This window comes from Balaenoptera musculus, chromosome 5 (assembly GCF_009873245.2).
Source record: "Balaenoptera musculus isolate JJ_BM4_2016_0621 chromosome 5, mBalMus1.pri.v3, whole genome shotgun sequence".
NCBI lineage: Eukaryota > Metazoa > Chordata > Mammalia > Artiodactyla > Balaenopteridae > Balaenoptera > Balaenoptera musculus.
In genome coordinates this window covers 67102768-67130707 of record NC_045789.1, presented here as the reverse complement: position 1 = coordinate 67130707, position 27940 = coordinate 67102768, and the positions used below count along the sequence as shown (strand labels likewise).

The 27940-nt window shown below is 38.7% G+C and overlaps 1 protein-coding gene across 3 annotated transcripts in view; it reads right to left on the bottom strand.

Annotated features, from left to right (window-relative positions):
• The window catches only part of SCFD2 (sec1 family domain containing 2), a 396033-nt gene that overhangs the window by 226199 nt on the left and 141894 nt on the right, over positions 1-27940 (bottom strand). For all 3 annotated transcript variants that reach the window (XM_036853764.1, XM_036853765.1, XM_036853766.1), the window contains exon 5: positions 8046-8295. In XM_036853764.1, coding sequence (XP_036709659.1) covers positions 8046-8295 — 250 coding nt within the window. The remainder of the gene's footprint in view (positions 1-8045; positions 8296-27940) is intronic.

The following is a 27940-nucleotide window of genomic DNA, read 5'->3' as shown; positions in this document are numbered from 1 at the left end:
GTGTCTAATTTCATCTGCCTAGAGATCTTTCAGATTTCTAGTAAGTATTAGTTAGAGATTTAAACGCTTTTCTCTGTAATCAATACCTGAGGCAGTACCTAGTATAAAGATTGCAACCTGTATGCTGGGTTGTATACTAGATACTAAACTCGAGTATAAAGATGGCAACCTGGAAGCCTAGAAGCTGAATTCTGCCCTTCAACAAGATCTCTTTGACTCACGCAGTGTTTTAGAAAATGAGCCAATTTTTTAAATTTGGTTAATTAAGAATATTAAAAAAAACCCTCAGATTCCTGATTTCTTGAGAGATTGGCAATATTAGACTCACGCTCTCCTAGAAACAATTAGAGGATCTCCAGTTTGACACAGTCATCACCACTCCCTATTGCCCCCTTTATTAAGACCGACTATCTTTTGCTAATTATCACTGTACTTTCACTGTTGTTTTTCCAAAACCTAACCTACTTTACTTATTTATATTAGTTGCTGGTCCCTGTAAGCATTTGAGTTTGAGACTCCTATTGCAACTCATGATTTCAAACATTTTTAAAGTATGGGGATATCTTATAATTATGTTTTTGGTATCTGTTACCTAAAAGAGACAAAGGAAAAATTCTATAGCTTCAGCAATATCTTTCAATGAATTTGTATTTTATAAATTACAATTATATCTACAAATATTTGTATATTTATATGTGAAGAGTAATACTGAATATATGCATGAAGCACAAAGCACACACAGAGGAGTGAACCTTTTGTTCTAACTCCTAGATTTTCCCAGGGATCCATGAGACAAAGGTTGGGAATCACTGGTCTAGTAAAAAGAATTCTGGACTGGGAATCAGGAAACCCAGTCTCTAGTTCCATCCTTGCACTGGATAGGCTATTGGTTGGTGATCTGAGGCAAATTAGTCAACCTTTTGGGGCACTGATTTTCTCTTGTGCAAAATGAATAAACTGGATAATTGTTGAGAACCTTTCCATTCATAAAACATAATAATATATGCCTTATGAGTCTTTATACCTATTACAAAAACCCAGGCAACTGGGACCTCCCCAAAGTGTACCTGGGTTTTACCTAAAGACAAAAGGTTTATTAGGGAGGGAACTGCCATGGAAAAAATGGAAACACAGGGAAAACTGCAACTCTACTATTTCCAAGTTTATATATAATTTTATATTCTCCGTTCCAAATCATGTTTGAAAAACTAGCAGTATATTTATGAGTAAACTGTCTTAAAGACAACTCAGCATTATAGATATATTTCATTTGAGCTCAGATATTTGGGGTATAATTTTTTAGGCATATAAGTTTATGGGCTCAAACGTACATATTCTTTTCAGATCAAAGGCAACACTGTTTACAAAAGCACTTTGAACACTATAGTATTATCTAGGATTATCAGATATTATAATGCTGTTATTACCTGATAGTCCCACCTGACTCCAAATCCTGTGCTCAGAGCCTTTACTCCACCACTGCCGCCCCCAGAGTTTCTATGCTTAGAGAGAATAATGCCAGATACATAGACATGTTCAATGAATACTGATAAGTTTAAAATATTTGTGCTGTAAGTCCATGATACTAGCACACAATAGTGTGTTTTTTCAGTATATATTGTAAAAGAAAACTAATACTATAAATGCACCCGGGGCATCACTCCATCTCACAGTATATTATATTGCCTTAGAATTTCCTCTGTCAGGGAAGCCTATAATAATAACTGCAGCAAATTCAAGTTTCTTACGTAATGCCCATTCTCACCTTCTTTCTTTTAACAGAACCCTGACTTTGTTCATGACAAATATGTGCCCAGTTAAAAATATACATCAGATTCTCTGGTAGCCAGAGGTGGTCATGAAACCCAGTTCTAGGCAACGATTACAAGTCTTCTGGGTAGGACTTCCAGAAAGCTATGGTTCCCCTAATATAAAAAAGGGCAGACACCACTAGTATATTCCTTTTACTTTCATCCTTCCTCCCTCCTTGCCTAAAGCAGGGACACAATACATGGAAGAGGAGTGTCCACCTCATGACCATGATGATGAAATATACTGACAGGAAAAAAAGGAAGAAAGAGAGAAAGGAAGGAAGCCAAAAGGAGTGTGAGTTCTGCTGCCTGTCTCTGAACTTCCTGCTGAGAAAAAAATAAATCCTTATTTATTTTTATTTATTATTTAAGCTAATCTTGTAAATTTTCCATTACATATATCCAGGTACAATCCTAATATAATAATACAGAAATTGATAATCCCAAATTATCAACAGGAAGTAAAATAAGAATCTAATAAATATAAATTACAGTTTCTGTGGTATTATCATGCCTCTCTCTTGAACCATAGAGCTTTTAGATATTTTGAATCTTTCATTCCCTAGCATTACACTGAACCTAACTAAATAGATCTAGCTCTTATTGACCTGATCTTTAAAGACACTATAAAAATTCAGGGACATAAATTAATGAGTAATATAAAAACTGTTTACCAAAAAAATTGTTTTCCAAGAGTTTTGGGTGTCAAAAACCATATGCAAGTTTTGTTTTTCTTTGCTTCCTGATTCCAGAGCCTTCTGACCAACATACCTTAGAGCACTGATTTGCCCTTAATAGTTTACCGGTGTGCCAAGCTGCTGCTTCGGTTCACAGGTCTGGCGGGTAGGGCCTGGATTGATCAAGCCCCTGCTGCTGCTGGCCCCCGACCACACCAGCCTGTCCACTTACCTCGGTAGACTCTGCAAACATTCTTACTGCCTGTGTGCAAAACTGCATGAAAAAGGCTGGGAAGCACTGCCCTCCATGACAGCTAGATGCCATCAAAATAATAACAGCAATGGAAAAAAAAATTACCTATTACAATGCTGCATGGATCAAAAATTAGCTCACACACATCACATCATTTTATTCTCAGCAAAGTCATGAGTGGTCAATAGGGCGCTTATATTTATTATCAAGGTTCAGAGATGGTAATGCGCCCACTAACACACACTGCTAGGAAATGACAGAGCCAGGACTTTTGAATCAAGGATTTCTGCTCTAAGCCTCTGCTCTTTCTGACATAGCTCCCTGTATGATGACAGTCCACATTTGCACAGATCTTTGAAATGAGTGTTTTGATTTCATACTCTGAAGAAAGTTCAAATGGTTTTCCTTTGTTTTCTCTTGTGACTGCCATGCAAATACTAACATATATGGAAACTGATACTCTCTTTGAACTTAGCAAGACTGAGAAAGCACAACACTAAATGACACACTTAGGCCGTACCAATTTTCTTTTTACAACTCCCATCCCTGACACCCTGAGAGCCAACCCTTGTTATTTTGTGTGAGTAGAAAAGAGAGTTTTTGCCCACCACTCTCCCCAAGAGTACCTATTAAAAAGAAAATAATACGCTGCCATTGACCATGCTTAAGTTTTGCTTTGTTTTGCCGAACACAATTTCTCATTGCCCTTTCCATAAAAGGGAAGAATAGAGAGAAATGAAAGAAACTATCAAAAGTAAATTACACTTTTAACATATAAAAGGAAAGATGAATTTTAAATATAGGGTAATTATTGTCGACAGGTATTACTGAAATAAAAGGAATTTAAGTTTGCTACTACTGTTTTAGAAAGCTAGACAACCAATAGATTTCAGTGACTAGATATAATATTTTAATTTCTTTATAGCAATGGAGAAACAAAGAGGATACATGCACCAAAATAGGAAGGTACGAGGAAACTCCTATAAGGAGCTATTATAGACAGATTCAAAAGCACAAGTAATATCTATAATATTAACCAAATATTAATTCACTATTCAGAAAGTGAGCATGCATGGCATAAAACAATAAGTTTAAGCCAGCAGAAGTTACAGAATACAATATGCAGTGGTTATGGAAGTGAGCCTGTGGCAGGTTTAGAATTTCATGTTTAAAGACATGGGCTCCAGATCCAGAACACCTAGGTTCAAATCCTGGTTCTATCACTTAGCAGTTGAGTGATGATAACATGCTTAATTTTTAGTACAGAAGAAGTATTGATTTCTTGATTCTATCAACAGTTAAGATTAGTAAAATTACAGCATTATATAAAAAGTAGAATTCTTATCTTGATTGCTTGTTTTCAATAGTACTTTTAAACTAAATCTCATCAACCACAAAATGTCCACAAGACATAGAGTAATTGCTGCCACCCAGTAGCAAGTAAGCTGAGATTATAAACTGGAATAATATAAGTGCAACACTGTGGGCAAGTTCATGGTAAAAGCCAAACTCACCTAGTTCCATGAAAGGCTAAGCACATTTGGAAGACAATTCAATTCTTCCAGTACATACTGCGTATTCCATCCTATTCTACAAGACTGAGTCACCACTGCCTCAACACTATCCTATTACTCCTTATCCTGAGATGTAGATTAAACATTCTCTTCAGCAGCTAACTGTAAACATAAACCCTACTTCTCAGGACACATGACTTTTCAACATACTTAATAAGGGGCATGTCTATACTGGCCAAGTAAAAATCTACCTTCAGAAATCAAGTCCTTTTGGTGTCCACAAGGTTTGATCAATGCATGTGTGTTCCACTGGCAAGCTGACTTATGTCAAGTCTAAGTAGCACATCTTATCCACCCTGTTTGAACTGTACATCCAAAGCTAATCTAGGGAATTCTTCACAGAATTAGAACAAAAAATTTTACAAATTGTATGGAAACACAAAAGACCCCAAATAGCCAAAGCAATCTTGAGAAAGAAAAACGGAGCTGGAGGAATCAAGCTCCTGGACTTCAGACTATACTACAAAGCTACAGTAATCAAGACAGTGTGGTACTGGCACAAAAACAGAAATATACATCAATGGTACAGGATAGAAAGCCCAGAGACAAACCCACACACATATGGTCACCTAATTTATGGCAAAGGAGGCAAGAACATACAATGGAGAAAAGACAGCCTCTTCAATAAGTGGTGCTGGGAAAACTAGACAGCTACATGTAAAAAATGAAATCAGAACACTCCCTAACACCATACACAAAAATAAGCTCCAAACGGATTAAAGACCTAAACGTAAGACCGGACACTATAAAACTTTGAGAGGAAAACATAGGAAAAACACTCTTTGACATAAACCACAGCAAGATCTTTTTTGACCCACCTCCTAGAGCAATGAAAATAAAAACAAAAAATAAACAAATGGGACCTAATGAAACTTAAGAGCTTTTGCACAGCAAAGGAAACCATAAACAAGATGAAAAGACAACCCTCAGAGTGGGAGAAAATATTTGCAAACGAAGCAACTGACAAAGGATTAATCTCCAAAATATAAAAACAACTCATGGAGCTCAATATCAAAAAAACAAACAACCCAATTAAAAACTGGGCAGAAGACCTAAATAGACATTTCACCAAAGAAGACATGCAGATGGCCAAGAGGCATGTGAAAAGATGTTCAACATCACTAATTATTAGAGAAATGCAAATCAAAACTACAATGAGGTATCACCTCAAACTGGTCAGAATGGCCATTATCAAAAAATCTAGAAACAATAAATGCTGGAGAGAGTGTGGTGAAAAGGGAACCCTCCTGCACTGTTGATGGGAATGTAAATTGATACAGCCACTATGGAGAACAGTATGGAGGTTCCTTAAAAAACTAAAAATAGAACTACCATATGACCCAGCAATCCCACCATTGGGTATATACCCTGAGAAAACCATAATTCAAAAAGAGACATGTACCACAATGTTCACAGTAGCACTATTTACAATAGCCAGGACATGGAAGCAACCTAAATGTCCATCAACAGATGAATGGATAAAGAAGATGTGGCATATATATACAATGGAATATTACTCAGCCATAAAAAGAAAGGAAATTGAGTTATTTGTAGTGAGGTGGATGGACCTAGAGTCTGTCATACAGAGTGAAGTCAGAAAGAGAAAAACAAATACTGTATACTAATGCATATATATGGAGTTAAAAAAAAATGGTACTGATGAACCTACCGTCAGGGCAGGAATAAAGATACAGACACAGAGAATGGACTTGAGGACACGAGAGGTGGGGTGGGAAGCTGGGGCGAAGTGAGAGTAGCATCGACATATATATACTACCAAATGTAAAATAGATAGCTAGTGGGAAGCAGCAGCATACAACAGGGAGATCAGCTCAGTGCTTTGCGACAACCTAGAGGGGTGGGAAAGGGAGGTGGAAGTGAGGCTCAAGAGGGAGGGGATACGGGGACATGTGTATGCATATGGCTGATTCACTTTGCTGTACAACAGAAACTAACACAGCATTGTGAAGCAATTATACTCCAGTAAAGATGTATAAAAAATAAATTTTAAAAAAAACAAAGCTAATCTAGGTAGGAATGTATACTTTGTATTATAAAATAAGATGTCTCCAAAATTAAAAGATACACTAAAATTTCCACAAATTCTTATTTTTTTTTACCTTCAACTGCTAACTTTACAAATTTTCCTAATATAAACACGAATGCACAGAAGTGTTTTTAAACATGAAATCACATTTAAAAGCAAGAAAATGCACTATCCTGAGCAATCATAAAATAGAGAAACCAATAAAGAATGAAATTCTGGGTCAATAAACACCTTGAGCGAATATCGAATGAACACTGACTGCCTGACCTCAATTCTCAAAATAATACAGTAACACACTAACGCTGCAGAAAGCTATCCAAACACCCTCGTTAAAACACACCATCTTTGTTGTCTGTTTCTGGAATTATGTGTGTTAAGAATAACTTCCAATTATACTCTCCTAGCGTTCAAATTGACTTTGAATCAAATCACTGTTCTAAGCTCTATATAAACCATATTAAGCCTTTCTAAGTCAATATTCATTTATAGCCAAACACACACATGGAATCACACTCAGTGCTGTACCTTAATGAAATGGGAACAACTCCCACAAGTTTTCCTTATGTAGATTTTAAGTTGGCAAGCAGGTTCTGTACTGGGCAAGGAAACGTTTCATTTCTGTGGGAAGTTCATTCGGTTTCCATCTTGTCAGGGTTTCATTTTCCATGACCAGGCACAGGAAAGGTCAGCAGTGGGCACAAAGGAAAGCACACATGCACGGGATGCTCCAGTGGACAGAGACACAGCCTGCTTCTGAGAAAGCTGGGTGCTCCCCCCAGCGAGGCAGGACGGGGGACAGGAGGAAAAGTCAGATGATATGTAACCTCCCTCAGTTGAGCCTTCCCCAGTGGAGAGGTCTACATGCCCCACACACACATATCCATGAATGAATGGCAACCTGGTATGTTTTTAAAGTATTTACATTTTACATGTAAGTTTTAATAACTTCTCACTCTCAAACAGGCCCAGGCTCAATCCACACTACTAGCAATAAGCTTTACACAAAATATAAAGAATACTGAATTTGATATGAAACAACACAAATGAATATCTCCGTAAGTTATATCACAGTTCTTACTAGAAGTGAAAATGGTTAGATTTTAGGATATTTAATTATGTATTTCCCCCAAATCAACAGCCTACTTTACTGGGATGTTTGGGGATTATTTTGGATACTACCAATTAATTCAGATTCAAGATGAAATATGAGAAGTCAAAATATGAAACTATTCTTGAAAATGGCAATTTTCATCCTATAACATTGTACACATCTTAGGGAAACAGGTTTTTTGTTTTTGTTTTTGTTGTTTAAGTTTGAAATGACAATCTCAAAGAGAATATGTCAACAGAAATCCTTTGAATAGGATGGATGCACATCATTTTATTTTTCTTAAAGATATTACACCCTGTGAGTATTTTGCTATTTTAGCAAGGCTTAGGCTCTAAGAATATGAATACTGACAAGCAACTAGAAGGCCACTTCACTACCACAACTGAAAAAAACAAAACAAAACCTACAACAAAAACCTCTAATCCTAAAGGCTGGCTAGCATTCATCAGGCCTTATGAAATTCTGAACAACTCCAATGAAGATGGTTACATTCTATTTCCAAATGCCTTTATTTTTAAATCTGTTTTCTGTATCGGTGATGTTTATGTCCTCTATTTTTGTTAAACACTCACCTGTGATTTTTTGCAGCAAAGGTGACAATTCAGACTCCTCACAAAAGACTTGAGCCAACGCTTTCTTCACTTTTTCTTCACCTTCACCCAGGTCTTTGTCCACTGAGAACTCTCCACTGACAGAATAAATATATATCAGGAGGACCAGCAGCTCTTCGGGGCTGTAGTCATCATTAGTCCTCTGGTTTGAAGGCTTAATCATGGGAAGCAGCTGATTTAACACAACAGACATTGTCGACTCCCCAATGCTCTGAAATAAAAGGGGGGAATAGGCACATATGTCAGTCTTGTACAAAGATGTAATTTATGCACTACATCAGCCCAAAGATAGCTTGCAAACAAGTCTGTGATGTTCACTGACTGGATTGCTTTTTATTTGTTTGTTTCTTGTCCTGGAGAGAATACTGCAGGAAATTTGGCATTAGAGCTGTTGTTTTGAAAGATCTAGTTCATAAAATGGCTAGTCAAGTTGCATACCCTTTTCTATTATCTTACATATTGCTTAAAGAAATAAGAGCCCATGTGTTTTAAAAATAAAAGTGTAAGTACTTCAGATGCTAGAAATTTTAAATAAAAATAATATATTTGTAACATAATATGATTAAAAATAAAAACATGCCAGCACCTATATGCTGACATTCCTTCAGAGGAATTACTTTGGATTTTATAGCATATTCTTTTAATATTCTTTAAGGTGGCAAATATTAGTCAGAATAGATTTTTTTTTTTATAACAATGAAAAGTTATTTTCTGCTAAATCTGGTCAAACTGGGTAATGACACTTCAGGATATCTTTGCGTTAGTCTGAAGATAATTCACCTTTAAACTTTAAAAAAAAATGTGCTTTTAGATATTCCACCAATTTCCTGAGTGATATTTAGCAGAGAATTTCAAAATTCCTTTCATGTGATAACAGCATTGCATTACTGAGTTAGCTGCATAACTTCCAATGCACTATGCACATTTCTAGTACAAATTCTGAGGTTTTTGGTGAATAGATAAATCCCCATTTTAAACAATGTGATTTAATTCTACTTATAATCTAAAATAACCCTGTAAAATAAAACTCAACTATTTGTATTTATATTAAAATCAGGGGCCAAATGATCACGAGTTACAACTTTCACGTTATTCATTCAGAAGCATTCACTGAGCATCTACTATGTTCCAGGTACTACTCTGGGTCTGGGGAAGACAGCAGTGAACGAAACAAATCCCCTGCTATCATAGAGCTTAAATTCTAATGGGGGAAAACAGACAATTTAAAGCTAAGGAAGTAAAATATACAGTATTTTAAATGGTGGTAAGAGCTATGGAGAAAAATAAAGCAGGAATGAAAGATGGGACTTAAGGGTCTGTTTATGTCGGTAAATATACACCATTTTATTTTTTAATTTTTTTAGACCATAGTCTTTTATTTATTTATTTATCTATTTATTTATTTTTGGCTGCGTTGGGTCTTTGTTGCTGCGCGCGGGCTTTCTCTAGTTGTGGTGAGCAGGCGCTACTCTTCCTTGCGGTGCGCGGGCTTCTCATTGCGGTGGCGTCTCTTGCTGCGGAGCACAGGCTCTAGGTGCATGGGCTTCAGTAGTTGCAGCACATGGGCTCAGTAGTTGTGGCTCGCGGGCTCTAGAACACAGGCTAAGTAGTCATGGCGCACGGGCTTCGTTGCTCTGCGGCATGTGGGATCTTCCCGGACCAGGGATCGAACCCGTGTCTCCTGCATTGGCAGGCCGATTCTTAACCATTGCGTCACCAGGGAAGTCCCTGCACTATTTTAAAGAGGAAAAGCCGTGTTAAGAAGGGAGTACTGGAATAAAGAAAGACCTATAGAAACTCTCTCTCTGAATGAAGTTGATGGCAAGCAGCTGAATGTGGTTCTGTACTGGGACGACTCCCCAAAATGAGCTTTTCAAGTCATTTCCACACCTGGGAAAATCTGGACATATCATCTCAAGGTTAAGTTTCATAATTATATTTTTTGGTACACAAGAAACAGCTGTTACCATTTATTTCCACTAAAAATCTTGGATGTTCACAATGTACCAAACAAAAATAAAATGGAATGACTAAAGTACAAATGGACAAGAACAGAATGGAGATTTTACTGTTATGTGGTGACAAGACATGGTTTATCAAGTATAAACATACCCACTTCTCAAAGGAAATGGCTGAAAGGTTTGAAGGCATCCTAGGACTGTCCTATAGCCTCAGGAGTCTCTTGGGAGGAACTTTCAAGTGTTTGTTCTTTACTTTAAAAGCTGCCGGAAAGCAATTTAAAAGAAAGGAGCTGTGTGGCTGGCCTGTTAAAAGAAGGGCCATGGGGGCGGCAGCTTTCGCTTTTTATTTTTTACCCTATCACCAACTCCTTGGAAGACATTAAACAGATTCTTTCATTGCTTTATATCCCATTTCTAAAAAGCAGGTGTATACATCAAGTATCTGTCCTATAGGAATCCTCTGATTCTCTCCCCAGAGCAAAAAGATTTTTTTTTTGCAATAGTTATAAAAAGTAAAACAGGGCAGGGTAATCATCATAGTCATTTAAGAAGATTCACTCACTAACATCTGGCCATCAGAGCATCATTTTCAAGTTATTGATCTGTCACTGGAGAGCAAAATCCCTCCTCAGTGACACTGCAGCGGACTTCCATTGGCTAGCTCGTACCTCTGCACACCAATTTCTAAAATTACACTTTAATCTGCTTAATGCATCCGAAGAAGTTAATAACTGAGCTGAATACAAAGCCAAGAATACTGATTAGTCTTAAAGAGGCATTAGATATTGTGGAAATAAAGAGATTCCGTTTCAAAAAGCCAGATTCCAATCTTGACTGTTCCACTAGCTAGTATTTTAACCTCTTTGGATCTCAGTAAACTTCTTAGGATGTCTTCATCTCTAAAATTACATGATCAGACTAGAGGGTGACTGAGTTCTTAAGTCATAGTTACGCTAAGATCTCCATTTTTACTTTCTTCTCCCCCTACCTTAAAAAATTATCATTGGTGGTAGAAGGCAGTGAATCTCGCTGTTTGCTAAACAGCAAAATATATCAATAAACACTTGAAAAAGAAAAGCCTAACTATAGAAATAAATGTAGATGCAGAAATATTGTAGATATGTGTGTAACATGGGCTGATATACATTCATGTATTTCCAAACTCTGTCCACTGAGAAGATCTAGAAGTAGTTACATCCCAGTAGCAATGAGCACTCCAGTGGTCAGATCTTAGTTTCTAATATCATTCTCCAATAATAGGAACCAGAGATCCTTGGAGAAATGGCTGATTCTAGGGATGGGGCAGGGAAAATACAAGAAGAACCTGGAATATCTTGTAGTGCTAGAATGTAAGGAAGTCCTTAGAAAACAAACAAATGGGGGCATGTCAAAACGACACAAGAGACAACTGGGAGATCTCCCAGTGGTCAAAGCTGGAACGATTTGCACAAGAGAATAATTAAAGTAGTAGTAGTAATGGATTATAACCCAAAGTATAAAATAAATATGCATCACTCCACATTGGTATGAATAAGTGGTTGCATTAATTAATGTAGGAGAAGAGACAAATCTTCCTTAAAAGAAGAATTCCAAATAACTTATCTACATAAGATACTTCTCCTCCTGGAGACAGAACTTAATCGCCCCACCTCTTAAGTGTGAGCTGAACATAGTGACTTGCTTCTAAAAAACTGTGTATGGAAAGGGGAGGGAGGAGTGACTTTACCTTAGTCAGAGGGTCAAGGTTAACATCACCAGTGATAAGTCACATTGATATCACGTGTCCCAAATATGATGTGATGAGAATCGCACTTTACTTTTGCAGTATTCTTCTCCCAAGCCCATAACCCCATGACAAAAACATCAGATAAATCCTAATTGAGGGACATTCTACAAAATGCATGACCAGTACTCCCTCAAAACCGTCAAGGTCATGAAAAATAAGGAAAAAATGAAAAACTATCACACACCAGATGAGACTAAGGAAACATAATGACTAAATGTAATGTGATATCCTGGATGGGATCCTGGAACAAAGGACATTAGAGAAAAACTAGTGAAATCAGACTGAAGTCTGGAGTTTATAATTAATAGTAACGTACCATGTTGGTTTCTTAGTTTTGACAAATGATTGAGGATACACAATAGTGTAAGATTTTAACAGTAGGGTGAGGGGTATACAGAAATTCTCTGTATTATCTTGGCAAGTTTTCTATAAATCTAAAGCTATTCTAAAATAAAACATTTATTGGAAAGGGAAGAAGAAGGGGAGGGGAGGAAGGGAAGACAGTAAGAGACAAAGCCACGTACATTTTGATCTCCTTTCTGTCAGACTGAAAATTCCAAGACAAATGATTTCAGCTCAGTATGAGGAAGAACTCCTACAACCAGAGCCAAGGTAAGAGACTGACTCAGGAAGCAATGAACTTCCCATCAAAGCAAAGGGAAGCAGGGTGATCTGGCAAGGATGAAGCAGAGAGAATCCCATGCCACCTTGGCTTAGAAGGTGAACTAGACCTTCCTAGTGCTATCCATAAAAGCATGACTCCAGACTGCATGCATACCCATCTTCTGATCTTCTCTGTTCTTAGAATGAAACCTCAACAAGAAGGAAAGAAAACATCCTAGATGAAACTTCCTAGACTGAAACTTTTTTAAAGGTAAAAGAAAGAATCTGAGGTGGATTAAAAATGAGGAGATGGGAGTAAGATTTTATGCCTGGGTTTGAATTCTGGCTGTACCACTTACTAGCTGTATGACCTTGGGTAAGTCTCAGTTTTCTCATCTATATAAAATGGAAAGAGTATCACAAAGGCCTGAATATCAAGCAGTCCCAAGCCACAGGCATTTTCATAATACTGGGACGATTGCTTAAACTACTTTGTGGTTTAAAATAGAGTAACCCCACAATGGGACAGTCTTTGTAAGGACTCAAACATAAGGGGAGGCCCTCTTTTCTGAGGGCTAATTCTAAGGAAAGCACTTTCCCTTACATTTGAGGATACACAATAATAGTTTTTGTTTCATAAGGTTATTCTAAAGATTTAATAATAGGAGTCACAAAGCACAGTGCCTGGCACATAGTCCCTGATAACTACTAAGTATTACTATTCGGTTGGCCAAAAGGTTCGTTCGGTTTTTTCCACAAGATGGCTCTAGTAGCACTTAGTTGTCTTTAACTTCATTCGAAACGATTTTGTTAGATTGTATGTGACAGTTGTCATATCAGCACACATTTAAAAAAGACTTATCAAATTTGGTGAATTTTTGTGTAGCCATTTTGATATTGAAGATGGAAGAAAAAAGCAACATTTTCGGCACATTACGCTTTATTATTTCAGTAAAGGTAAAAACACAACTGAAATACAAAAAAAGATTTGTGCAGCATATGGAGAAGGTGCTGTGACTGATGGAACGTGTCAAAAGTGGTTTGCGAAGTTTCGTGCTGGAGATTTCTCGGTGGACAATGCTCCATGGTCGGGTAGACCAGTTGAAGTTGATAGCAATCAAATTGAGACATTCATTGAGAACAATCAACATTATACCACACGGGAGATAGCCGACATACTCTAAATATCCAAATCAAGCGTTGAAAATCATTTGCACCAGCTTGGTTATGTTAATCGCCTTGATGTTTGGGTTCCACGTAAGTTCAGCGCAGGAAACCTTGACCCTATTTCCGCATGCAATTCTCTACTTAAACATAACAAAAACGTTCCATTTTTAAAACAAATTGTGACGGGCGATGAAAAGTGGATACTGTACAATAACGCGGAATGGAAGAGATTGTGGGGCAAGCGAAATGAACCACCAGCAACCACACCAAAGGCCAGTCTTCATCCAAAGAAGGTGATGTTGTGTATATGGTGGGATTAGAAGGGAGTCCTCTATTATGAGCTCCTTCCCGAAAACCAAACGATTAATTCCAACAAGTACTGCTCCCAATTAGACCAACTGAAAGCAGCACTTGGTGAAAAGCGTCCAGAATTAGTCAAGAGAAAACTCATAATCTTCCGTGAGGATAACACAAGACCTCATGTTTCTTTGATGACCAGGCAAAAACTGTTACAGCTTGTCTGGGAAGTTCTGATTCATCCACCGTATCCACCAGACATTGAATCTTTGGATTTCCATTTATTTAGGTCTTTACAAATTCTCTTAACGGAAAAAATTTCAATTACCTGGGAGGCTGTAAAAGGCACCTGGAACAGTTCTTTGCTCAAAAAGATAAAAAGTTTTGGGAAGATGGAATTATGAAGTTGCCTGAAAAATGGCAGAAGGCTGTGGAACAAAAGGGTGAATACGTTGTTCAATAAAGTTCTTGGTGAAAATGAAAAATGTGTCTTTTATTTTTACTTAAAAACCGAAGGCACTTTTTGACCAACCTAATACTACACAACTGCTACTACTACTATTGCCTACTACCCTACTGACTCCCTTCTTACCCAGCAGAAGTGATTAAGATGCATGGTAAGAGAATGAAATACCTTCCAGGAATAAGAAGTTAGCAGTCTCAAAGGAGGCAGGAGCAGCCTACAAATACTGGATGTGTAATCACATCTTGGAACTTAACTGCAAAGTTAGTCAAAGGTTAAAGGCAATATAAACATTATTAAACACTGCCATTAAAAAAGCACACAGAGTAAACCACAACCAAAGGGGAAAAAATGGCTTCTTTATAAAGTACCAGGGATTAAATTTCTCATTCATTTTGATATAAATGGGCCTACTAGTAGGAGGTGGAAGACTGGAGCTGTGTCTGGAATGACAAAAACTTTTTTTTTTTTTTTTAATTCTGCAGACTGGGGCTTCTGTTATTTTTGAATGAATCCCCAGTAACTCCATACAAAAGGCCCTCTGTAAAATGCATGTTGTCTTTAGAAAAGCCAACTTTGGGGCTGAATTAAGACACCTCTGCAAAGTCAGAGTCAGTCTCTGTGCTGGTGACCTCTGCAGGCATGAGGTGCAAATGGGCCACATGTAATGCGGCTGCAGAGCAGGCCGGTGGCTCCACACCTGTTCCTCTGGAATGCGGAGCCTGCAGACACGTAGGGGAACTCTAAGCCACTCGAAAGTGCTGCTCTGCAGAGAACCCATCTCTACAATTCCTCCAAGCTTCCGCTCAGTTAGTGGGTGCGGGCTCAAGGGGTGCTGCCAGGGAGTGCCTAAGGCCCTTCTGCCCCAAATATCACTTGTGTTAATGGCCTTTGCCATTCTTGCATTAATACTTGCCACAAGGCCTTAAATTCCCATAACTAAAGCCACTCTGCTTCTTTGGGGAATGGGGCTTACATGCCTCAGGGAAAATGCAAAAATGTAACTTGGTGTGTATAAGGATAATTAATTGCTGCTCTCATGCATTCATCAACAAATATTTATTGTGCACATACTATGTGCCAGACACAAGATTCAAGGAACTTACATGAGAGTGGGGATAGGAGCAAACAGTCATGATGATGCAGTAAATAGGTGCTTTAGTAGAGGTATTCATTTACTTTGGAAATAGAGCAGAGCAACACCTAAATCTTCAAAGAGGTGGTACCTCAACTGAGTCTTAAACAATCAACATCTAATATCAGGGAGGAGCAAAGCTCTGAGAAATGAGTGGTGGGATAGGATCCTTCGTTCCTTCCTTCAACAACTATTTAATGCACACTTACTAAGTGTGTGGTAGGCAGAATAACACCCCCTCAAAGAGACCTACACTCTTGTCCCCAGAACCATAAATATGTTATATGACCAAAGGGACTTTGCAGATGTGATTAAAGTTACAGAACTTGAGATGGGGAGATTATCCTGCATTATCTGGGTGGGCCCAATCTAGTCACATGGGTCCTTAAAGTAGAGAACCTTTCCTGGCTGTGGTCAGAGAGAGACGCAATGATGAAAGGTCAGAGAGAAGCACAGTGCGTGTTTTAAAGATGGAGGAAGGGAGCCATGACCCAAGGAATGCAGGGGGCCTCTAGAAGCTGGAAAAGGCAAGGAAACAGATGTCCCCTTAGAGCCTCCAGAAAGGAATGCAGTGCTGCCGTCACCTTGATTTTAGCCCAGTGAGACCAGTGTTGGACTTCTGAGCTACACAATTATAGTGTAGTAAATTTCTGTTGTTCTAAGCCACTAAGTTTGTGGTGATTTGTTACAGCAGCAATAGAAAATTGATGGAAGTGGTTTATCTGAGATAGGGCATGTGAAGCTCTGCATCAGGCCCATAGCCCAGTCAGAGAACCTGGTAAAAAGTAGGGCTCCATAAATACCTGCCCAATGACTAAACAAACAAGCAAGAGGAAGCATGAATTGGTTCCTGGGTGGTAAGTATTCCATCCGTGCCACTAGGGGACCAGTGAGTGCCTTCAGGGTTGTCAGAGAAAAGGAAGGCACACACCAAATTTAAAATTTGCTACTTAATAATTTGCTCCCTAATTGGCTATTTAAATTTGCCTAGAATTAGTCCAAAATCATGCAATTGCATAAGCCAATATTTATCAGGCCCAGGATAATCATATAGGACAGTGAGTTTCAAAGTGTGAGCCACAGACCTGAGATCCCAGAGACCTTTTCAAGAGGTCCACAAGGTCAAAACTATTTTTATAAAAATATTAAGGCTTCCAACACCTGTTCTCCTCAAGATTGAGGACTATCAAAGAAAAGGGGGGATCGCAACCGAGCAGGAGGTCCCTCGGGTACAAATTCTTTCCACATCCCCCGTTTCTTGTTTGTAGGAAATAGGCTTCATTCAGCCTCCTTGACCTTCCCTGAGTTCCAAGGGGCAGGTTCAAAGAATTACTAATCAGGGAAGGGAGGGAATACAGAAACAAGGGAGAAGCAGTCAAGAAACAATAGTGCAGCCTTGGGTAAGGGTCCTGGTTCCTCCTCAAGGAATATACATAACAATATCTTTGAACTCTTCTGCAGAACTAAGGCCTCCGCCCAGGTGGAGGATGGTAACTTCAGGCTGAGCACAAGATTCCTGGAGCACCACCCTGATACCTCCCCACCAACAAATCAGAAGAAAGTCACACACCCTGCAGCCCTCATCCCCAACTTGGCCTATAAAACCTTTTCCCCCAAAACCATCAGGGAGTTCAGGGTTTTTGAGCACAAGCCACCCATTCTCCTTGCTTGGCCCTGCAATAAACCTTCCTCTGCTCAAAAAAAAAAAGAAAGAAAGAAAAGAAAAAGAACAAAAAATACTAAGGTATTCTTTGCCTTGTTGACATTTGCACTAATAGTACAAAAATAATGGTGGGTAAAAGTACTGGTACCTTAACACAGATCAAGGAGAGAGGCTCCAAACTGTGATAACATTGCATTCTTGAGCACTGTGCTATGTACTCACAGTTGGAATTTTTTAAAAAGCCAGTTTCACTTCAGAGTGCTCTCGATGAAGCAGTGAAAATTATTAATCTTACAAAATCTCAAAGCTTAAATAAATGTCCTTTAATATTCTGTGTAACAAAATAGGAACTATGCATAAAGCACTTGTGCTATATACTAAAGTACAATGGTTACTTTGAGGAAAAGAACTCGTGCAAGTATTTGAGTCATAAACTGAATTGTTCCTCTCATGCAATATCATTGTTACTTGAAAAAATTTCAGATAGAAAAATTATAATTAAAACTTGGGTATTTGGCAAACATTTTCTCAAAAATGAACAAAGTGAGCCTGTTTCTTCCAGGAAAACAACTGACATATTTATTGCCAATGATAAAATTCTGGCGTTTAAATTAAAATTCAATTTTTGGAAAACTTGTATCTGCCACTGCCAGATTTTCTATACTTAAAGACATTTCTGACGACATCTACAGCGACATTAAAAATGTGATTTTTTTTCTCTGAATTGCACAATGAAATGTGTCAACGTTTGGAAGATCTGCATACCTCAGTGAGCCAATGTTGTTCAAATGACCCATGCATGATGTAAGGAAATCAGGCATAGGCAAAAGATCCATGCAAAATGCAGGATAGACAAGTGGATTTTAATGTAAAAGAGTATAGAAAGCTCACTGATACGCTTTCCAATTCCACATTACAAATTACCTTTAAGAAATTACTACTTGTAGAGTCAAGGTATGGTATAAAACACAATATCTGCAAACATGAAAAGGCGATCAAAATATTCCTCCCTTTTCCAACTACGTATCTGCATGAGGCTGGATTTTCTTCAAATATTACTTCAACCAAAACAACATACGGCAGCATATTGAATGAGGAGGCAAACACAAGAACCCAGCTGTTTTCTCTTCAGGGAGACATTAAAGAGATTTGCAAAAATATAAACCAATGCCATTCTCACTTTTCTGTTTGTTTGTTTTGGAAATACAGTTCTTTTTTCATAAAATATATTATTTATGCTAGCTTGTAACAGGCTTGTTATTATTTTTAAAGGAATTGATAAATAAATATTTTAAACTATTCTCAGTTTTAATTTCTACTATAGTAAATACTAATATTTACTGATTTAAGGGATGTCACATCCTAAAAAGAAAGCTCATTATTTTCTACGGTCTTTTCCCCTTCTCATGCAACATAGGTCCTTTAAATCAGAGCTTCTCAAAATTTAATGTGCATGTGGATTACCTGGGGCTCTTGTTAAATACAGATGCTAACTGACTAGGTTTGGGGATAGGGCTTGAATATTCTGTATGCCTAATAAGTTGTCAGGTGATACCAATGCTGCTGGCCAGTGGACCACATTCTGAGTAGCATCTGGACTGGATCACTCAACAATTTCTAGACTGCAGTGTGTATGGGAAACAAACCATCCTGTTTGAGTCACTGTATTTGTGGATTCTCACCTTAATCTGAATATTAACTAATATAACTCATAAATCTACATCTCCAGCCAAATTTCTCTCCTTTGCTTGCTGCCCATACAGTCAACTGACTATTGGACATCTCCACTTGTATTGAATATATCTCATCTGCAAATATAATTCAACATGTCTAAAGCTGATATGAAGATTTCTACCTCACTCTCTGTTCTGCAGTCTGTATACCATACTGTTGTGTGGTACCATCATTCTTCCAGTTGAACAAGACAGAAACTTGGAGTCTATCACAGCTTTCCCTCATCCCTGCCACATCAAATCAGCCACCAAGTCCTGATGATTTTATATATGCCTTCCTCTACCGCCTAGGTTGCAACTACTATTATCTCTAGCCATGATTTATCTCATTCTGTACCAAAAATTTGATCTCCTTAAAGTTATTTCATGGTTTCCACTGTCTTCAAGATAAAGCTTTTACAGGACACATGCATTTCTTTTAGCTTTGTGACCCTAATTAACCGTTCAGCCTCATCCATCATGAATCCTTTCCTTACAGGCTACATTTCAGTTTTGCTGAACTACTTGCATTTGCCTCTGTGCTTTTGTACATGCTTATATCCCTGCCTAGAATGTTTTTCCCTCCTTTCCACCTGGTCTCACAATTCAACTAAAACATTATCTCCCCCGACTTTCCCTGTGTGTTAAGTGTGCCTACTTTGTGATCCCTGAAAAGACTCTACTTCCCTCTACCATGGCTCTTATCACCCTGAATTTAATTGTTTATTCATGTCTAGCCCCCTTCTAAGACTGAAAAATTCTTGATGGCAAGAACCCCATCTTACTCCTAATGGTTATCTCCAGCTCAGTCCTTTGAACATAGTTCAAAAGTATACTCATCTCTACAATGAAGTAGTTGACATCAGAAAAAGAGAAATGAACATTTACAAGGATATAATTAATGATTATTTCATTTAATCCTCCTGATTACCCTGTAACATTGGGCATTATTATTTCACAGGAAGAAACTGAGGTTGAGAAAGGTGACTTGTCAAGGGCGTCAGCTGATGAATAGCTGAGCTGGGATCCAACTTAAGACTGTCTTCCTCCAAAACCTACATCTGATCCACTACACATTTCCTCTCCAGTGCTTCCCAGTCAGAGGGAAATCAGAGTTTGTGGGGAAGAGGAATCCAGAGCCTTGAGGCAGGCTATGATGCTAGGATTCTGACTGGGACAAATCACCAAGGGAACTCAGCAAATAAGACAAGTCAGACAGAGCAAGAGCAGCAGTAGACCAACTTAGCACGTCAGAGGCGATCTACTGACTTACAGCTCTTTAGAGTCCCCAAGTAAGGTAGATGACTGGCCCCAGAACCTCATTCAAGGTTAAAAATCTCTGGTGGAGAGTTATGTACTTCCAGTCACAAATGTTAAGGCAGAATTTCTCATTCAGGGTGTCTCCATGCCATGTTTACCCTGTACCCCCCTAAGCCTAAGGGACAGCTGGCTGGGGCTCAGGGCAGCCAGTGCCACTGGGCCAGTGGCTTCCAGTCCTGTGTAGCTGTCAACCCAGTGTGTCCTTTACAAACAGCATAATTTTCTATGTATACCTACAACTATGTAAAAAAAGGATGGGACATGCTGAAGAGACATGCACAAAAAGGAATCAAATCCTGAAGTCATCAAAGAGGGTGGAAATGGTCTCCAGGAGCAGCTAATTTAAAGATGGTAGACTGGGACCACGTCATGGGCTTCAGATGAGAAGCAGCAGGAATAGGGTGGTAGATCAACGGTGTGGAAGTTGAACAGGCTCAGTTCCCTTAGCAAGAGAAGTGGGAAGAGGGTAAGACACAAGACAGAGAAGGGCAAAGATCATTCAGGGCCACATAGCCCATTGTTAGAACCTTTGTTTTTCTTCTGAGATGAAAGGGGTTTTGAACAGAGGAATGGCATGATCTATGTTTTGAAAGGCTATCACTCAGGCTGTGGTGAAGAGAACAACAGACTTTAGAGAGGCAAGGAAAGCAGAGACAGGTGAAAACAATCTCAATAATCCAAGCAAAAAAAAATGGGGCTTGGACTGAGATAGGCACATTGGAGGTGGTATGAATTGGTTGAATGTGGAAATATTTTGAAGCTAAAGCCTGCACAGTTTACTGATGGATTGAATATGAAGTATGAGAGAAACAGAAGAGTCTAGAATTATTTCAAGGTTTTTGAAGAGGTTCTGAGTAGGAAGAGGTGGTTCAAAGGAGATAACAGAGGAGGCAGAATTGGAGTGAAATGTATGAATAGGACAGATACAAATATTTCACAAAGGGGGATGGATGCATGAGCTCAGGACAGGCAGAAAGGGACCAAAATGAATGGCAGGATTCTGGAGAGAGCAAAATAATGTCATAGACAAGAAAGTTGGAAGAATGTATCAGAAGACAATAGAATAAGCAGGCGTAAGGTAGCACAATGAGGCTGATCTCGAAGTATGAAAGTGTTTCCTAAAATTTATCCCTCTAAGGGGCACTTGGAACTTGCTGGCACTCTGTGTCTGTGGAGCAAACGATTCCCTGGCACTGGGAAATGGTGAAATCCTCAGCGTAAGTGAAGACAGATTCTACAAACTTTCTCTCCCACAGAAAATGCCCATGAGAGAAAACCTGTAGTAGAATCACACAGTGAAATAGTACACAGCAATGAGAATGACCTCCAATTTCATAAAACAACAATATGGATGAATCTCACAAATAAAATGTTGAATGAAAGAATCCATAACAAAGAACGTATTATACAATTCCATTTATGTAAAATACAAAAGCCAGGGAAAACTATCTATGTTTTTAGAAGTTCCTACCCCTTGAAAGGAGGGAGTAACAGGGAGGAAGAAAAAGCAGGGCTTTCAGGGTTGCTGGTCATACTGTATTTCTTGACCTGGGTGCGATGACACAGATGTTTTCAGTAAGGAAAAATTCATGGAGTTGTACTTTTCTACAGTATTATATTTTACTTCAATAAAAACTTTTTAAAATGCCATTATACTGGGCCACATTTCCTGCATCCTGGGAAGAACAGAGCTATCTATTTAGAGTTCTTATTACAAATTAGCATTTACCCAAAGCAAGAGCAGGAAAATATAAGAAGCTTACAGGAGTTATCAAATTATCTAATTTGACTGCACTTACCTTCAGCTACGGGTAAAGGCTAGGGCCTTGATTTCAGAGAAAGATGGAAAGAACAACTTTTAAAGGCTGTTCATTTTAAAACACACATATGTTTTAGGGGGGATAGAAACTTTTTTTGTAATGTTTTTTCCCCATCTCTTGGGAAATGATGTTACGCTGTGCTTCAAACAGAACTGCCAAGTTTAAGAGGCCCTTTTCTGTACACAGGCCAGCTGGGCCTTAAGTTGCATGAAACGAGGGACAAGCTACTTCTTCAGAGAGCAGAACAGAACACCACAGGGAGTTGGGGACCGTGCATCCAACAAAATCTCCAGCCATTTGTCTTTATCTGGCCACCTTTAATGATTTAAGAGCCCTCTCTGCCATGTTATTGTCAATCAATTACAATGACTGAGCAGTATCTAAAAAAACCAGAGTTTTTAAAATGCAACTATCCGTGACCTAAATTTCCTGCTGATTCTGTTGGCCCCAGGTTAGGCCAGTTTGTCTATCATCAAGGGAGCCAATAAAAATAATAAAAACAGGTCAATGCTGGGCTTTCTGAAGCCTGTATAAGAATATTCACACTTCTCCAATCAGCGCCAAGTCAACATGTCCACTCTTTGCTTGAGCTCTCGATAAATCCTGTTCTTACTAACAAAATATCCCATAGAATGTATACGTTATCTAAAAATCCATTTTTTTTCTTCCTTGCTTGCTTGCTTTTTAATCTGGCTAAGCAACAATTTCACAGCTCTTAACAGGCTACTGAAAATGATGTCATTTTGTTGACTCCAGCAAAGGAGTGCCATTTTGGCAAATTAGGGGATATATGAGAAGATGAAAATATAAATTTTAGCTATCTTAATGGAGAATGTGATACTGCACTTCAAAGCCTGTGAGAGAATTTGAATTCCAGGATCCACAGAGCAAAGCAAAGACTACTGAATGGGGAGGAGAGAGAAAAATGTAGGGCAGCGTGGGAGGGAGACGCAAGAGGGAGGGGATATGGGGATATATGTACATGTATAGCTGATTCCCTTTGTTATACAGCAGCAACTAACACGCCATTGTAAAGCAATTATACTCCAATAAAGATGTTAAAAAAAAAAATGCAGTGCAGTCAAGGGTAAAAGAGGCCAGCTTAGAGGTTGCCTGTGAAAACCACAACAATTATCTTAAGTATTATTTCAAAACATTTTGTATCACTTGACAGGAAGTAAGAAGGAAAGGGTGCTGCACTGTCCAAGGCCTCAAGCCCCTTTAGGAAAGTGACCAGCAACACAAAAATTCTACTCAGTAACAAAGCACCATTCCTCACATCCACGACCTGCCTGCAGAAACCCGTGAGCTGGGTGGCGCTGGGACAAGAACTCAGAGCTTCTTCTCCCAGAAGCACCCCGACCATAATTTCAGCAGGCTGGGCCATCTTATTCAGAAGCAATTCTGGAACACTCTCTGCTCCAGAAGGGAAGATTGGACAAACTCCAGAAGACGCCTAAGTGCCAGATTGGAGACACAGAGGCACAATCGTGAAGGCAGCCAACTTGACTTGAGTGCTCTCTCCTTTCCTTTCTCTGACTTTGCCCCTCCCTTTCTCCACCAAGTACTCAGAACTCACTGGCTTCTTCCTAGCACCAGTGAATGAGCCATTCCTCCTCTAAGAAATGAATGACTGGATGGCTGAACTCGTCCAGGAGAATTCTGCATTTTAAAAGAGGAGAAGAAAGACAGAATCTAAGAGGAAGTGAGATGACTCTTTAATGATTAAATTTCTGGTTCAGTGGTAGCTGGGCAGCAACCACCTGTCATAGAAAGTCTTTCTAGAGCTCCTCAAATCACATTTTACAGAAATTAACTAAATGCCCTAGTATAGATTCAGAAGGTAAGTATCTCATTTCCTTAAAGAGACAGTATGAAAGGGTGTGATTTAAGTCCCACTCTACCATTTAAAAGGCATTTAACATCTCTAGGCTTCAAGGTCTCGGTAAAAAGGAGGATAATACCACATCCCTCACCACAGACTTTTAGCTCAGACTCAGACTTTCATGGAATATCAGTGAGATGAGCACTTTATAAAGTATAAAGCAGTTTGTACTTGCTTTACTACTACATTTATTACTACTTTACCACGTTCTTCACCAAAGCCATATTTCTATTCAGACAGAGGCCTGGGGTCCCAGATGCACTTATGCACCTCCGAAGATTCAGCTGCGCACTGCCCTCCACCACCTGGACTTGGCCACTTGTTGAGCGGTGTGCTTACGCCACTGTACACTGCCTCATCTCCACGCTGTCAACGCTCTCAGGCTCCCAACTTGATGGCTCTTTCATCGCCACCTAGTGGAGGCCACACCAGCAACATGCCCACATCCAACCCAACTAGCCCCGTGGAGGCTCTGGCCTCCCTCTTGGTCACCCTGAGAACACCACCTAAAAGAAAGGGCAGTTAACACTCCTTATAATAAACTTTAAGACCAATGAAAGGCAGGGGGACTGGACAGAAGTGGCATGAAGTCTTAACCTAGCTCCTCCCCTGCAAACAAGTACGAGCAGCAAGAGCGCTACATACAGCTACAACCAGCTGTGTTTCTTGGGAGGCAACGGCCAGCTCAGTAATGCACCCTCTTGTATCTGCTTTACTTCCTTCCTTGACTCATTTTCCTTTTCTCCTCAGTATTGCTGCTCTGCAATTCCACCTTCTTCCCCTTTTAAAGCATTTTCCTATAACTTTTGCCTCAGACTCTGTTTCCTAGGAAAACAAGACAAAGATAATTAGAGAGGCCGCAAAGATGAATTAGGCAATAGAGGGTCTTGATATTGCCTAAGTACTTATAAGTACTTGATATTGCCTAAGTACATATCTAACACTTGATAAGTATTAGAGAGAGAGAGAGAGAGAGAGAAAGATGTGGCCACAAGTGTATATTTTTAAAATTTTTGGAGGAGAAAGTCCTTGAGGAAAGGGGAAATCTCTGTCTGTGCTTCTGTAATCAATGAAAAATAAACATTAACCAGTGTGATGAAAAAAAGGATCTAATTGTTACTTTAAGACTGATGGCATTTTAGTCCCGGGGAGCTTTGGAGTGCAACGAAGTCTACACTCCTTGCACTGACGTGTAAGGCCCTCCAGGATCAGGCTTGCTTCCCTCCCCACCTTTACCTAGTACCACTCCTCTTCCCACCCCCTTCCTTCAGTCTGTTCTGGCCACGCTGGTCACCACCATTCAGTTCAAGAGTCAGATCTGTGAGATCTACAATCTGAGTAGAAAACTCAATGTTAGACAACTGCTATGAAGTACATGTTACCCAAGGAAGTAACAGTGATTATTTTGGACCTGCACTATCCAATACAGTAGCTGTTAACCACATGTAGCTGGTGAATGTTTATAATGTGGCTAGTCCAAATTGACCTGAATTGTAAATGTAAAATATATACTATATTTTGAAGACTTAGTACAAAAAGTAACATATCTCATTAATAATTTATTTTATCGTATTGAGATGATAATTTTTTGGTTATATTTGGTTAAATAAAGTATATTGTTAACATCATTTCACCTCTTTCCTTTTATCTTTTAATGTAGCTATTACAAATCTGAAATTACATATGTGGCTGACATCGTAGCTCACATTATATTTCTATTGGACAGTGCTGCTCTAGAGTCTACTACTTTCACCAAACCTCGAAGTTCAAAACTAGCACCAGGTATTCAACATTTATTGAGTTAGATATAATATATATCTTCACATTTAATTTTAATCCCTAAAAGTGAGATCTTATTATCTTTATTATACTGGCAAGGAAGCTAAGGTTTAGCGATGGAGTAAATTGCCCAGAGTAGAAAATCAAGCACACAAGACTATTAGACCACAGAATGATGGACTCCCAAAGATGCCCAGGTCCTGATTCCCAGAACCTATGACTATGTTACCTTACTTGGCAAAAGGATCTTGAGATGGGGAGATTATCCTGGATTATTCATATAGGCCCAATGTAATCACAAGGGTTCTTATAAGAAGAAGGCAAAAGGGTCAAAGTTAGCGAAGACAATATGTGACAACAGAGGCATAGATAGGAGTAATGTATTTTGAAGATGCAGAAAGGGGCCATGAGCCAAGGAACGCAGGCAGCCTCTAGAAGCTGGAAAAGGCAGGGAAATGTCTTCTTTCCTGGCATCTTCAGAAAGAACACAGTTCTGTCAACAGCTTGATTTTAGCTCTGCAATACCCATTTCAACTTCTGACCTCCAGAACCGTAAGATAATAAATTTGTGCTGCTTTTTTTTTAAACATCTTTATTGGAGTATAATTGCTTTACAATGGTGTGTTAGTTTCTGCTTTATAACAAAGTGAATCAGTTATACATATACATATGTTCCCAATTTGTGCTGCTTTAAGCCACTAACTGTGTGCTCATTTGCTATAGCAGCAGTAGGAAAACTAATACAGAAGACCATTACTAATGCAGAGTCAGGGATTTGGAAGCTGGTGAGCATTCTGGATTGCAGTCATGGTCCAGGGCTAGTAGTCAGGAAATAGTAGAAATAGTGACAATTATGATTTTAGGATATAAATTCATCCTCAAATGAAATGAGCCTATTTTAACAATAAAATGTAAAGCATGTTCATGTGATTTTTTTAAAAAGACAATTTTTTTAGAGCTGTTTTAGGTTTACAACAAAATTGAGAGGAAGGTACAGAGATTTCCCATACACCCCCAGCCCTGACACATGTATAGCCTCCCTCATTTTCCACACCACTTACCAAAGTGGTACTTTTTTTTTAAACCAAGAATGAACCTACATTGACACATCATAATAGCCCAAAGTTCATAGTTTACCTTAGGGTTCACTCTAGGTGTTGTACATTCTATGGGCTGGGATAAACACATGTAATGTCATATATCCATCACTGTAGAATCATCCAGAGTATTTTCACTGCCCTAAAAATCCTCTGTGCTCTGCCTATTCATCGCTCCCTCTGCTCCTAACCCCTGGCAACCACTGATCTTTTTATTGTCTCCATAGTTTTGCCTTTCCCGCAATGTCGTATAATTGGAATCATACGGTATGCAACCTTTTTGGACTGGCTCCTTTAACATAGTGATAGGCATTTAAATTTCTCCATGTCTTTTCATTATTTTTAGCATGGAATAATACTCCACTGTCTGGATGTACCACAGCTTATTTATCCATTCACCTACTGAAGGACATCTTGGTTGCTTCCAAATTTTGGCAGTTTTTAATAAACATCCATGTGCAGGTTTTTCTATGGACCTAAGTTTTCAACTCCTTTGGGTAAATACCTAGGAGTGTCATTGCTGGATGGTATGCTAAGAGTAGTTTTAGTTTTATAAGAAGCTGCTAAACAGTCTTTCAAAGTAGCTGTACTATTTTGCATTCCCAGCAGCAGTTAATGAGAATTCTTGTTGCTCCACATGATTGTCAGCATTTGGTGTTGTCAGTGTCCCAGATTCTGGCCATTCTAATAGGTGTGTACTGCTATCTCATTGTTGTCCCTGATGACATATGATGTAGAATATCTTTTCATATGCTTATTAACCATCTGTATATCTTCTTTGGTGAGGTGTCTGTTAAGGTCTTTGGCCCATTTTTTAATTGTGTTGTTTGTTTTTATACTGTTGAATTTTAAGAGTTCTTTGTGTATTTTGGATAACAGTCTTTTATCAGATGCATCCTTTGCAAATATTTTCTCCCAGTGGCTTGTCTTCTAATTCTCTTGATACCGTCTTTACAGAACAGATGTTTTTATATTTTAATGAAATCCAGCTTATCAATTATTTCTTCCATGGATTGTGTCTTTGATATTGTAGCTAAAAAAGCATCACCAAACCCAAGGTCATCTAGGTTTTCTCCCATTTTATCTTCTAGGAGTTTTATCATTTTGCAGTTTACATTTAGACCTATGATCTATTTTGTGTTAATTCTTGTGGAGGTATAAAGTCTCT